This window comes from Apteryx rowi, unplaced genomic scaffold (genome assembly GCF_003343035.1).
Source record: "Apteryx rowi isolate R43461 unplaced genomic scaffold, aptRow1 scaffold_171, whole genome shotgun sequence".
Classification (NCBI taxonomy): Eukaryota; Metazoa; Chordata; class Aves; order Apterygiformes; family Apterygidae; genus Apteryx; species Apteryx rowi.
The window spans coordinates 1,420,873-1,435,688 of NW_020447986.1; the positions used below are offsets into that span (position 1 = coordinate 1,420,873).

General features: G+C 43.2%; 1 protein-coding gene across 1 annotated transcript in view; it reads left to right on the top strand.

The window, feature by feature from the left end:
- Nucleotides 1-14,816, top strand: part of BACH2 (BTB domain and CNC homolog 2) — a 154,339-nt gene that overhangs the window by 123,845 nt on the left and 15,678 nt on the right. The window contains exon 5 of the mRNA XM_026060821.1: nt 9,798-11,342. Coding sequence (XP_025916606.1) covers nt 9,798-11,342 — 1,545 coding nt within the window. The remainder of the gene's footprint in view (nt 1-9,797; nt 11,343-14,816) is intronic.

The following is a 14,816-nucleotide window of genomic DNA, read 5'->3' on the forward strand; positions in this document are numbered from 1 at the left end:
ATTTGGACTTAAATAACTCCAAGATGAAATAAAACTTTATGTCTTGAGTTAAAATAAGCATTGTGGTTGTGTCAGAAATTAATTTATTTTTATTTGTATTACTTAGTTTTTTTATTTTTAGTTTTATTACTTAGAATTTTTTATTGCATTTCTAAAACAAACATAAGTTTTTTTTCCTGATTCCCTCTCCCGCTTTAGTTCATCTAACAAACCTGCAGTGTTGTCCCCCTGTCTATGAGGGCCAGGATTTTTGAGAATGCTTCAAAGCTTATACCGTTACTGCAGGGAATGTGATTTGGAAAAACCCAAGTGTATGGATGTCTTAACTCTTGCGCTCTATGCATAAATCACATGTAATCGAACTCTGACATAACCAATAATGTGAGCATTGATCCTCTTGCTGTTTACGCCCTCTTAGCACTTGGCAATCAATTCTGAACCACTTGTCCCGCTGTCAGTGCTGACGTAGTTCTCACTGAGCGATATACGTAGTTCGCAATTATTGGTTTCTGCCCTCGAGGCAAATCTAAGGCAAATGACCTTTCTTTCTTCCTCATCTCACTTTGTTCCATAGCACCTGCCACGGAAGATCATCATAATGCTTTGCAGACATTAAAGAATATTAATCTCTCCCCCCTTTAAAGTGTAGAAGTGGTGCTCCTGTGTTCTCCAGAAGATTACAYGGAGGTCAGGAAGGCTGAGCTGTTCCTAGCGTTGCACTGAAAGTTTGTCAAAGTCAGAACCTGAATTCCCTGGTATTTGGACTTATGCTGTAGTTTGTGCTTTGAAAGGAAAAGGGGAAAGCAATCCTCATTTGTGTAAAATAAACTTTGAGGCCTCATCTATGGCAAAACTTTGGGCTGTGACAGCTTAATGCTGTGGTCCCAGTTGCCTGAATAAAGTCTCCTGGGAACCAGGATCAGGAATGAAGTCTCTGGCTTGGTCGTCCATGGGACAGCAAGAATCCGGCAACGCAAATCAAGCTGCAGGATAGCCATCTATGTTCATGCTCTCTGCTCAAGCCTTTCTTCCTCCTTCCTTTTCTAGCTGTGAGAGTCTGGCACCAGTTTGCAGGGACGGGCTAATTACCCTCGTAGGCTTGTCCGCTGACAGGCAGCGATCCACTAATGAGTGCACAGATGGTTGCTCCCACCATGTTATGGGGGCCCTTTGAAGTGTTGGCCTCGTACATGTTCATTATGCCGAAGAGAGAGAGGAGAAGGAGAAGTCATCTATTTTTCTCCTCCAATTTGTAAATACTCTCACAAAGGCAATCAAAGCATCCAGGGTAGATCCGTCTCCTGGCCAAAGGCTGCAGCTTCAAGGGGGAAGGGCTGAGGGGGACAGCTGCACTTTTTTTACAGAAGCGCAACATTGGAAGTTGAACGAGCACTTCCAATTTGGTGTAAAAGTGCCATTAAAGGGAATTAGGCAATTTTGTGAAGTGCTAGAGCCTGCCTCCATAAAAGGCAGTTGCGGAGGATGTACTGGAGAGAGAACGTGATGCCTCACCCCACTTAGCCCAGCTTCAGTGCAGCTTTGCAGGTGGCTTCTTTTTCAATTGGTCTTTTTGCTAAAAAAAAAAAAAAAAGGGTAAATCAACTTCTTAAAGAAATGAGCACTGTTCATCAAGGGTTCTCCCTTCCCCTGGTGTGCATCCATGCCAAGGGGTGTCCGATGCGATGCCGGTGCCCCTTTCTGCCCCTTTGATTTGATGTAGGTGTTGCCAGATGGTTGCTTTGACTTCAGGGCAGCTCTCTGTCCAGACCTGGATGCACCGACCAAAGTGGTCGGATGTAAAAGCGCAGCCAGCAGGATATCTGCTTAATTAAAAAGGTGTTTTTACAATAAAACTGTAGGCCTTTCTTCATCAGGCTTTTCCATCAGCAGCTTTTAAATTCCTCTCCTCCAGCTTCTACAGAGATACCTGCATCTGATGCTTCTTGCCCAAGTTGAATTTTAAAGAGTGATCACTAATTTTAGGAGCTCCATGGCTTTAAGAGCAGGTAGGGAAAATGCATCTGCAGGCTGCTGTTGAGAGAACATTTAAACACTGTTAAATTGACTCTCAAAAAATGCTGTAAAATCCTGCCATGCCATTGGCTTTGGAAAGTCTGTGGGTTTTCCTCTGTTCTCCTGACTTTTTCCTGTCTCCTGTGTGTTCTCATAGTATTTAAAAGCCTTTAAAACAATTTCTGATTGTGTGCCAGCTTATTTTGTGCACCTGTATAGACAAATCTGCATATATAGCGCTCTTGATTTTTGCACATGCAACTGACCTGTTTGAGCCTAGTAATATATATAAATCTTCCAGACAGTTTTTCAGAAACAACCTCAAACAAGGAAGAACAGGATCTGCCAAGCCCCACCTTTCCAAGTGAAAATAACTAAGTAAATAACTAGGAAGTCTCTTAACTCTTAATGGAATAACAGCTTGGTGACTGATTTTAGTTATCAGATTACACTCTGAAAATAACTTATACACTGTACTTGCAATTGGCGGTACGAGAAAAAGAATATAGTGTGTGCTAATTATAGCAAATAAGATTAGAGTTAATGTTTAATCCCTGAGACCTTCTTSAGGCTGTGGAAAAAAATAGAAGCAGTTAACTGTCACTAATCTTATCTCCTATTTCTAGCATGTGTTTGATTATATAAGTTGTAGTGTTAGGAGCACACTGGCCTAGTGAAACAGTTAGTAGTTTGTTTTCTGCATCCTTGGGCTTAGTCAAAYTTCATGGCTGAGATGGATTTAAAAGTCCTCCACAGATGCCTTTAGACTGTAATAGTAACAATAAAACGTTACCAAAATGACAACCACAACAGGCCTGCTACAAACAGTATACTAATAAAGGACTGATTTGGGATTCTGCAAGAATTGTTCACATTTCTTATGTTTTTATACAATTGCTTAAATTTAATATTTGGTTTGGGATTTGATATTCAGCATGTGATTTTTGATTCAATTTTCATTTCTTCCTTCCCCACAAAATGTCTTAAAAATTAAATCAATGTTTGGAGATTACAAATGAGGATTTTCTGCCTGTTTTTAGATAACTGATGTTGAATTTAACTTGAAAATCAAAATACTAAAAGTATAATCCATAATCATACAAGAACCTCGCATCCTTCAACAAAACCCATCAGAATTCCCATTGATTTCAACAAGACTTTTCAAGTGCATAAAGATAATATTTGGTGTGTATGCTGCACAATCAAGACTTCTGCATTCTCAGTGTGTTTGAAAGTCTGACCATTTAATTTACCCACTGTTTGGTGGGATTTAGCAATTAATGTTCTGCAGATCTCTTTGTATCTGCAGAATCCGCCCCTTAGGAGGGGAGGAGGGGGTTCTGCCCTCCCACACCACTGCCATTGAGTCTATTCTTTTAAAATACCCCGAGTATTCTTTGTTTTAAAAGGAACGATTGCATGTACATTTGCCGTTGAACTTTCACATTATTTTTCAGAAGATCATTGGCAGTGTGCCCTCATTAACACAGAAATTGGAGCTGAAAAAGTCATACCAAATTATCAAAGCCCTCCTTGCCAGAACAAAATTGTGCTTTGTTGCTTTGTTACTTTTGCTTTAAAGTCCTTGGATATAAGTATGCATCATCTTTCCTGGAAAGCATTCCAGAATTTAGAGAATTCACTGCTAGGTTGGGAGTCAGGAAAAATTCCTTACATATTCACTTTTTCAGTTTCTTCTCACTGCAACCATCAGTACCACCCCATAGTGACCTAGACAGTTCTTCTCTGTTCTTGATGTGCATCAGATTACTGTAAACATTATTTTGCTCCATTTTAGATACTGCCTTGTCAAGTTTTACATTCCTGCATGTTTACAGTGATCTTTTCTCACCCTTAATCACTTCTCCCCTCTTTAAAATTGAGCTCAGGTTTGCTGGCATTCTGCTGGGGTTGACCTTCTCCCATCCAGATGCAACGTTTCAGATGGACTCATACAAATGCCATTCAGAGCACAGTTACCAGACATCCATGTTTCCCTTGGAAATAACCTTTTTTCCCTTGTAAGAAATATTGTCTGTGCAGAATTAGAGGATTTTGTCTATTTGTCTGGGATTTTCAGACAACTGGAAGTCTGGGCAGCCAACTAATGAGCATGCACTGATGAACTCTGCAGCACACAGTGAGTCTAGCCCATCCACAGAAATGTCAGACCTCTACATGTGCTCTAAGGCCGTGTCCCATGTGTGCAAAACAAAGCTGATGCCTTCCTGGCATGCTTGATCAGCTCTCATGTAGGAGACCTGATGCAACTGGCAGCCAAAGAGAGTTCACCTGAAGGGCTGTGTCTCTCCTGGTGTGTGTGTGCGTGTGCATACAATGATATCTGAGAAAGAATTTATGCCCTAGAAATCCCTTAGAAAATTACACCATTCCTAACTTAGAGGTGAGCTAGCCATCTTCCTCATTTTAGAATACTGCATGCCCAGTGCTAGAAGAATGCTGTGCTAAAAGTGCTCTCTATTTGTATCTGTAATGCTGCCTTCTTCATTAGCATTTCTCATTGCTGACTCGCATCTAAGCTACTTTTTCTCCCAGATGACAGTGATCAATATTATTTTCCTTGAATTACCCAGTTTTCCTTTAATGGTTTAATACCAATCAAAGAAGAAGGGAAGCTAAAGAGTTTAATAACTCTACAACTTTTTCTCCAGAAGGGAGAAGCATTCCCCGGAATGCATCAAGGAAATATAATGAGAAGTGATGGGGGAAAACAAGGGAAGGAAGATTTCCTTACAGGGAGCTTTTAAGTAGAGTCTGGCAACAATCTCCCAAAGGAAATAGTGGAAGTCTGATCACTTAAATCAATTAAAACTAAACAGAGCATCACACTCTACAGGACTCTGTAGAGAGAAAAGCAGTGTCAGACTGAACTAAAATAGGTTTTGCATGGTTATTTTCTACAAAGCTGTTGTCTGTATTTTGCCAGTAAATTCAATATGGCTAATGCTGATTAACCACTCTTTTGATGGTGATTATATCATTGCATTATTCCTAGGCTGTTCCCGAGTATCATAAAGTCATGAGGGCACAGAGATATGAAACACATCCCTGGCGTGTCTAGCTTAGTCTGAAAGACAGTTGGTAGATAAAGGCCTGGAGAGCTTGATACATTCTTTTCTTTAGACTTATCAGTGGTCAGGCTTCATATTGCCATAATGCTGAATTAATGCAGACCTCCACGTTGTGCTGAGCATGGCGTACCTATGTCAGCATGGCAGATGCAGGAACTGAATGTGGAACCTCCAGTGCTTGAAAACTTGGGTTACTGTAGAGTGAGTAATGTGCCAGATGGCTTAGTTAGGGCTGCGATATTCATATCCTTCATGCATTAGGTGTACAGAAGGCTTTTTAATGCATACAAGACCAGCTGGTGACACTAGCAAGACAAAATAAAGTGATTCCGTAGACTTAGTGGKTTTTTTGGCATGCTTCAAATACACAGGAGAACTCCTCTGCTGGCCTGCTTTCTCTGCCACCTGAAAGACAGCCAGCGGGTGAAGGATAAGGGAAAGAATGCATCTAAGAAGCTGAGATCTTTGCTTTGCTCTTCTTGTCTGTGTGGGCTTTGTTCTGTTTTGCATGTGCATGTTATCTTTTCTCTGCGTGGTTTATTTTTTTAGCCAGTTGATTTCACCCAGGTGTTGCAATAGAAATGGGTATCCAGGAATAATGCAAATGATCATAGGACAGGGAAGCAGGGACTTGGCAAATAAGCTTGGACAAGGTGCCCAGTGGAGGTTCCCACAAATTGACCTGTCTAGCTAAACATTAATTTGCATGGAAGATCAGATTTAAAAGGAAATAAATCCTGGAAATTTGACATCTTATTTACAATGGGGGGGGGAGAAATAAAATAAACTGAGATTGTTGTTGCCATGTGTTTTACCCATGCAGCGAAAGGTCTCTTTCACTTGTAAATGAAGACCATTACATCAGAGAAATGATCCATTTCCTTTTGCAAACAGATCACCTTGGTTTCACTCACTGTTTTCACTGGGATGTGTCAGTCAGGTTAAATCATTTTAAAAAGCTGTTCTTTCCTCTTCCTACAGAAATGCATGTGTGACTGTAATACATGCAGCTTTGAAACCTTTCCTTTCAAAACGTGCAGTGTTTATGAGCGCACTCCAGTGCCTTGAATTCTGCATTCTTGTCAGAATGAATCAAATGCAGGCAGTCCCAAAGCTGGCAAGACTGAGACAGTGGACCTACCATGGAGGCCAAATCAATATTTAGACAGCTTCAGGCTACTGAGATTTTGCTAGTTTTAACACATGCCAGTAAGCTTTGCATCCATTTATTATCAAAGTTATTGTTTATGTAGTTTAAAGCATTGGCTCTGAATGGAGCCACTTCAGAGATTCCTCCCTGAGGGCAATTCTTAGAGCCAACAGTTTGCTCCTTGCAGTACTTGAAAAGAAACTTTCCTCCTCCATATCTGTTTGAATACTGTGAGAGTGAGAGAAGTTGGGTAACCATGTAAGATGGCATGTCAGCCATAGCTAGACCAAGGTGCACATTTGGCCAGCATCTGCATCATCCGTTGTTTGAGGCGTTTGCTGGGCATCGCAGGGAACTGCGTCCCAGGTCCACCTCCAGGCTGCGAGAGCTCTGCTTCTAATGTATTCAGCACAGAGCAGATGTAGCAGATGTCTTGACGCTGTTTGYTATCATTTAGGCTTATTGGGACCAAAGAACTGAGTCAGCATGGGAGATGGCCTTGCTACGGAGCGGTATGAGTCACTTGGAGGTTCTGTGGAGTAGCTGCACTAGGGCAATGGAGAGGCAGGTCTGGCAGAGAGTCGTTCTAATTTGCTTTGCAGCCATTCCACCTAGTGGCCAAGTTACACAACTACCAGAAGTGTTTTTTTATTCCACAAAGTCCCTTGAATCAAAATGGACTTAAAACCTCACGACTGTATTTATTACTGCTCCTGCAGACCTACATTGCTGCTGAGTTTACAAGATGTGTAGTAATATGTAAGGCCCCATACTGAAAATCTTATCAGAGAAAAACATTGGCCTACGAGCAGCTCATTAAGTTTCTGAGCAATTTTCTTAATCATACTGCATAGATAAAATGTAGATAGGCTTTCAGTGAATTGATAATCTAACAAATAGGCAGAAAGTGTAACACTGATAAAGCAGAGATCGTTTTAATAGCCAGCTGTAAATCTAGGCAATTCTATACCAGAGGCATATTGTAAAACAGGAATGTGCAAGTGTGTAAGTACGTGCATGAAAATGTGCTGTTTCTTAAAATAGCAGATACAGCAGTAATATTATGTATGGAAAAGCTATTGGGAGCAATTTTAGAGGTGTTTTAAAATATTTTTCTCTCCATCAAAGTCTGCACCATTAGCGGTATCTTCATAATCTAGCATCACAAGTACAGATTTATGAATAACAATGGATTGTTTCTAGAAGTCAGGATATTTATAAAAGTCTGTGGTCTCTACCACTGGTCCTGAGGCAGTGTAAGGAATTCATAGGCTTTTTACTGTGATGAACCAAACTATGCAGTGAGATTTCTGCTATTCATTAGTAAGACCATCATAAATTCACAGTCTTATACCTCACTAACCTGTTGAACAGTCTATATATACCCAAACCCAGCTGCATGTGTCCTGTGGGGAAGAGGTCACTCTCGGTGAGAAACTATCTTCAGTACTATGTTCCTGCTGACCACCAGCTCTGGCACAGTTGGGCTCAAAATCATCCTCTGCTGCCCCTCTTAAAGTCCTTTTGCAGTAGGAATTACAGAATTTGGGGAGGCAGAGCAATTCCACAGAGTACTGGTTACAGTCCTCTGCAAGAGCAGGAATCTCATATTCAAGTCCATATGCATTTTGCATTAAATAAGCTTTAGGAGCAGGGACTAGAAGCTCGGTCTCATTTTCAAAAAGGGACTTTAGCGGTGGCTGAACAGCATCTTTCTCACTCTCTGCATTACTTCTTGCTCAGTGATGTTAATTCGACTGGAGGGACAGGGAAAAGCAACCCATCTTCAGGGTATCCTATCCCTACTGGACAGGGCATCCTTCTGGGGAGCTGGGAAATATAAGTCTGAATCCCCACCTCCTACTTTCTAGGTCCCTATGCCAATCTTCAGGCTATTTTATGAAAAGGGGACAGCAATCTTTTCTCATCCTGTTTGTGTTTTAAAAGAAAGAATTGAGCTGGGAACCTCTACCAAAAGTACCTGCAGGCGGAGGAGATTCCAGGCTGCTCATCACAATCTTATGTAGGCACGCAGGTGGGCATGTAGGTGCCAGACGTGTTTGCCATTGACTGGTTTAGCTGTCTGGCTGCTCTTAATCCCATCTAGATGCCTTTCCGTGGTATACAAAGCACAGGGAACCCAGATTTGTGAGTAGCACTCTGCAAGCAAGGTGGGAAAGTTTCTTTGTGGATCGAGGCTGAAGGGACTTGCCCAGGGTCGCATGGGAGGTCTTTGGTGCAACAGGAAATTAAGTGCTGGTCTCCCAAATCTCAACTTAGTGGCCAAAGCACTGGAACTCCTTGTGGAGAAAGAAACCTTTATCCTTGACTGTGAGCCCTGTTTCGAAATAGTCTCTCACAGAGGCCAAAGATGAAGGACTCATGTTAGAAAAGCTGGAATTCCCTCCTTTTCTTTGATGATAAAACTTCCTTATCTAGTCCTGGAATAATTTTGATATGTCAAACCTTGTTTCCATCACTGCTTCATGAAGAAGAGAATTTTTCTAGTACCTTTGTCTTCTCCACATTGGAGAAAAGTATGTAATAGAAATAGATGCCAATGCAGTCAAAAATGGACAATAATTATAGTTTGCTACATGGCTCTGCAAGTTATTTGATAGTTATGTGTGGAGATACCACTGTAAAAAATCAGGAGGGAGAAAGTGTATATTAGTATATATGAGACATTAAGTGAATGTAAAGTGTAGGGTAGATGATGTGATGAGAAGAAAGGACAAGTAGTAGTGCATAACTCAGACCCATAAACTGTCCTGAAAATAATTGTTATTCTTTCTACAAAGAAAATGATGGAAAATTATGTGCTAAGGTGGGCTCGGTGTGGCTTGTGTCACTGGGACCATGGGTATGGATCTCTTTCCTGTCTGCTGTACCATAGACTCACTAAAATCAAAAATAGTATGAGGAGAAGTCATCTCCGTGGGATGGAGAAAAGAGTTATGCAGTCAGTACATACCTATTTATTCACTAATGGCTTGCAAAAATTTGAAAGAAAAATGAACTGGTCTGCTGCTGAGAAAGGAAAAAAAAGCTTTCCATTGAATTTTTGTATAACATTAGAAGTTTCCTTCCCAAAATACTGTTTGAATTTAAGTGGTATCTTAAACTCGAGGCCAGTGTTCACCAGAGCTTCCCCTTGGGCAGAAGAATCAAATTTGAATTGGTATTTAGATGTTAATGTGCATCACAGTTAAAATAAGATCCACCCAAGAATTAGCAGCTTACACACTTACCTGTATTTTAAGCTTTTTATTGCACCAGAGGCTTAGTTCATAGGTCTTTAAGTTATTTGGGCAAAATAATGTTCAGCTCAACCCATACAGTGGTGAACAGAAGCAACCGAAAGTAGGCAGCGTTAGTTAGTGGATGTAAACCATGATAAACCTGATAGAAGAATAACTGGTACTATATTTATTTCTGAACGTTAGATCTGTTAGAGTGCCTAACCACACTTGATGAAGGTCTTGGGATGATAGCAAGCACTGATAGTAATGCTGGCAATGTCCCTCTTTTTTTTTTTGCAGGTCACTGTCAGGGGATTTGGTCCATTGTTACAGTTTGCCTACACTGCTAAGCTGTTACTCAGCAGAGAAAACATCCAAGAGGTCATCCACTGTGCTGAATTCCTGCGTATGCACAACCTGGAGGATTCCTGCTTCAGCTTCCTTCAGACACAGCTGCTGAACAATGAAGATGGCCTGTTCCTGTGCAAAAAAGATACCACCTGTCAGCGCATGCACGATGAAGAAAACTCAGATGGAGACGAGGAAGAGACAATGGAATCGGAGACATCAAAAATATCTTGCCCAAGAGAGAGAATGCACCAAGAGCCCTTCAATTTTGAAACCACTGTTTCTGGAGCAGACAAAGGAGAAGCGATGCTGCCTGACTCTGACATGTTGAGAGATAGCAAGGACAATTTGGACAAAGATGCAGTAACACGGTACCCCAGATACAAGAAATACCAGCTTGCTTGTACCAAGAATGTCTACAACACATCACACATCAGTACCTCAGGTTTTGCAAGCACATTCAGCGAAGAGAGCTCTGGAAATGGCCTCAAATCAGGACTTGCTATGGGGCAGATAAAAAGCGAGCCTCAGAATGAAGAGAACGATGAAGAAAGCATCACACTTTGCCTGTCTGGAGATGAACCTGACATCAGGGATAAAGAAGGGGATGTTGAAATGGACAGGAAACAGCCAAGCCCCACCTGTGTGGACAGGCCTAAAAGTGGGTCCTCTCCTTCTTGCTTGCGGTCTTTCTTCAACAGAACAAAAAGCATAGATTTGGTTGGCTTCCCCAGCACTTCCCAACAGCACTTTGGCAGGAGTCCAGCATGCCCTTTTGAAAAAGGGACAACTCAGGGTGACCACAAAACTGATTACGTCCCTTTCACAGGGAACTACGGACAGTCCCATGCCATTCAGAAGGATGCTTCCAACTTCACGGTGGGATCGCCTCTCAGGGGGCCTGGTTTTGAAACTCTCTGTAAGCAGGAAGGGGAACTGGACAGGAGGAGTGTTATATTCTCTTCAAACGCTTGTGACCAAGTAAACACTTCGGTGCATTCATATTCTGGTGTGAGCAGCTTAGACAAAGACCTCACTGAGACTGTGCCAAAGGGTCTATGGGCTGGCAGTAGCCAATCTCTCCCTAGCTCTCAGACCTATTCCCACAGCGGACTGACAGCTGATCACTTGCCAGGAAGGATGCGGCCGAACACCAGCTGTCCAGTGCCAATTAAAGTTTGCCCTCGCTCTCCTCCTTTGGAAACCAGAACCAGGACCTCCAGCTCATGCTCTTCCTACTCGTACGCAGAGGACGGCAGTGGCGGTTCGCCCTGTAGCCTGCGTCTTTGCGAGCTCTCCTCCTCCCCCTGCTCCCAAGGCCCGCGGTTCCTGGCGCCCGAGCACCAAGAGCCCAGCGTGGTGGGCGATGGGATGTACAACCCGGTGCGAGCCCAGATTAAATGTGAGCCATCTTATGGAACAAACTCCAGCGATGAGTCTGGGTCATTCTCAGAAGCAGACAGTGAATCATGTCCTGTGCAAGACAGAGGGCATGAGGTAGGGATTTAAGATAAGTACATATATGACAGTCATTGTGACCCGATTTAATCACCCCTTTTGTTCTCTCAAGTGACTTGGCGTTTTCCCAGACCTTGCTTTGTTTATAGAGGTAAAGAGTAATTTCTATTTATTCCCTCGTCAGTTGACCGTGTGGTTCACTTTGCATAAACAGCTGTTTGACCTCCAAAATGTTTGGCACTTATCAAAATTTCAGTATTAAGCAATAGCAAGCTGCTGAGTGATGAGGGCAGATTTATGTGCTTAGGACTGCTAACAGTGTCCTCTTTGCCTCCCTCTCCTTACCTACCTGAGGGGACATAAAGCACCATTTTTCACGCTTAGTTTGCTGAGGTGGTTCCAGTTCTGCTTGTTATTGTTGTTGTTACGTGATAGCAACCTGGAGCTGTGCCTTCAGTGACACTGAGTGTTGGGCAGTCCAAACCATGGACGAGCCCTTGCTTCAAACTGCTTACAAGCTAAGGAGAGGAGACAGACAGAGTGGGAGGAGGCAAAGGTGTGAAATGACGTGAATAGAGTTGCATAGCTGGTTACCCTCAGCTCTGGGAATAGTACTCAAGCCGTGTGTGTGTGTGTGTGTGTGTGTGTGTGTGTGTGTGTGTGTCTTTACTGGCAGGTAACAGGTTTTGCCTGTCTGTTCACTGACAACTGAGATGGTATTTCCTGACTGACCCCACTTCATTCGTGGGAGTGCTCTAGCACACAGTTGCACAAGCAGTTTCTGAGTGAAGTTATCCCTTAGTTTACAGGACTGGTAGGGGAACACGAAGGGGACAGCCTACAACTGAAGAGCAAGCTGTGAATTTCTATGTAGCTCTCCTGTGAGAGAGAGGAAAAGGAAGGCCTGCTTTAAAACTAGAGGTGGGCCAGATGGAAATGCTGTGGTAATAACTGGTTAACTGTGATTGAAAATAGTGTCTGTGTGAAGTGACTAATTTGAGAGAATACTTAATTCATTGAGATGTGCTGTAGAGCACAGAAGCGGAAAAAAAGAACGGATGTTTTCACAGAACTCCATTAGGGAACTACGTGAACATCAAGGTGAAATCACATGTCTGGCTTCTCTAGGAAAGCTAAAATGCTCCACTGACTACTTCTGTTTTAGAGTGGGGAGCAGTTTTTGCTAGTTTGGGGGTTTTGAGTCCTGTGAGTGCCCAGGACTGAACCCCGTGGGCTTAGTTTTGAGTTAGGGATGAAAAGAGATAGGAGCAGGCACAACTTTATTCATCCCTCACTCTTTATTCCTACCACATCCCAGGCTCTGGAAGATGCCTTTCAGGACAGACATGTATGATTCCTTTAGTTTGGTATTTTCCTGCTTAGCCCTAAGGGAGGGCTGAACAGCCTGCAGAGGCTCTGGCATCCTAATCCCTATCATGCTGTGCTGGTAATTTTGTTTGCCCCGATGTACCAAGCTGGGGAGATGCAAAGAGAGAAAATGAAGGCAGGGGAGAGGAGTCTCCATGGAAGTCTGGGATATTCTGCATAGGACCTCACTATAGAAGCCCTGAAGTTGCCACGCGCAGCTGCACTGCTTGGAAATACCAAGGTTATTTGCAGTCTGGCCCTCTTATGAAGTGCTGCATTTACGAGGAGTGAAAGAGAGCAGGGAGTGGGTTGAGGGGAGAAGGCCGGATTTCCACCACTGTGTGCTGCTTGCTCAGCAAGGGCTAATGCACAGCCTGGTACAGTGAAGAGGGCGGGAGGTCAGCCTTTTTGGTTTTGATGACTAATTAGCTGTCATAATTGGCTAATTGTGTGGAGACGCCACAGCAGAAGCGAGCCTGAAAAGAGTCAGATGAGAAGGATATAGGGGACCGTTGACAATTTCCCCCCAGAGTGTGTGTATGTGTGCAGGAGAGCGTGGATGAAAGGAGGAACATTCATGAAAGGAGCAAACRAGTGGGCTGCGGGGGTCAGCCTCAGCGTGCCGCTGCCAGCAGATGTGTTCGGGGTCAGGGCAGAGCTAGGAGGGGTTTGCTCCATTCCAGGTTTTGCTGCTGGCTTCCTCCTTGGAAGATTTTCTGCACTATGCTGAGCAAGTTTTTTCTCTGGGACTGCTGGTAATGCTTGTGCACTTCTGCAAGGCATTTTGTTTAGGACTGCTAGGAGTTCAAAATAGGGTGAGGAAATGACTGCTCCATAAGGTGGTATTGTGCTCTCCTGAGCAATGCAAAGATAAACAGATCACATCGAAGCTTTAATTCAGATTTTGTTTTACGAATGAATTTGTAAAAGCTGTTGCCAATATAAGAAAAGACATTGCAGTCTCATTAAACAGTGTTGTATTATGCAGTGGCTTGGGGTGTTTTGCCTGCAATCCTGCAGGATAGCTACTGTGGAAACTTCAGTGAAGGATATATTAAACCAGGCAGCAGAAAGTTCTTTTGTAAGTCACTCTACCTAGTTTTAGCACTTTGGCTACTGTTAAAACAACAGGAGAGGCATGCAGCATTCTGCAATGTACTGCTTTCTGTCATTTGCCTCTCTTTAAGCTTTACATTGAATCTCTCTCCATTCATGAAACTCTTAGTTTGCCCTTGCTGTCCTAACCGCTGTTCAGACTGGTCTCTCGTTCCTTGCCATATCAGAACACACAGTGTTTGCTGGGTTTTTCTTCAAAAAGCATCTGATAAGATAGCTGGGTGACATGCCAAAGGGCCACATTCAGGCACTCAACCCTCCAGAGAGCCGCTTGGGCTCTTCTGTGGTGGGTGGGTTTTCATTTCAGCGGGGTGGCTTGGTGGGAGTGAGCCTGCTGGGCTCTGGCCCTCTGTTATCTCACACAGCTCCCAACTTCCCCTGGAGTTTGGACCTTGTTGGTCTTGATTTGGGTCCCAGAGTGCTATCGGTGCCAGAGTTAATGTCACAAAACATCATCTGCTGGTAAATTGGTTGTGTGAAGTAGGTGAAAGGTTTCTTCTCTCCACTTTTTTGGGGAAGTCTGCTTTCCTGCAGGTCGGTGCCATTCAGGAGCACATGCCCAAGTAGTTCAGGGCYGGAAATGGGATTTGGGGCTGGCATGCTATGACTCAATACGACCGCAGTGGGGGTGATGGTGGCCGAGCTCGTGGCCGGTCACCGTGTCCCACAGCGGGGTGCAAACTGCACCAGTGAGTGTATGAGGAGGTGACAGTCCCTGTAGCACCGCTAGCAAATCCYCTCCAGGACATCTTTGCCATTCATTTTTCTTCCTTTTAGAGGAGCCACCCAGATGGTTCTGAGATTTGTCTTTTTAAACACCTTGTGATAGAAGAAGCAAGTGCAGTTTCAAGTGTCCCAATCACAGTGTTGTGCATTTACAGGAATGGGACTGTTGTTTGAGCTGCTGGGATTTCACAGAACTGTTTAGCATAGTAGCCTGTTCCATTTATGTTACTTTTTTCATCCAGCTCTCTCAGGYTTCCAGTGGTTATTAAAAATCAATTATTGGGATATAATACTATAGAGAAG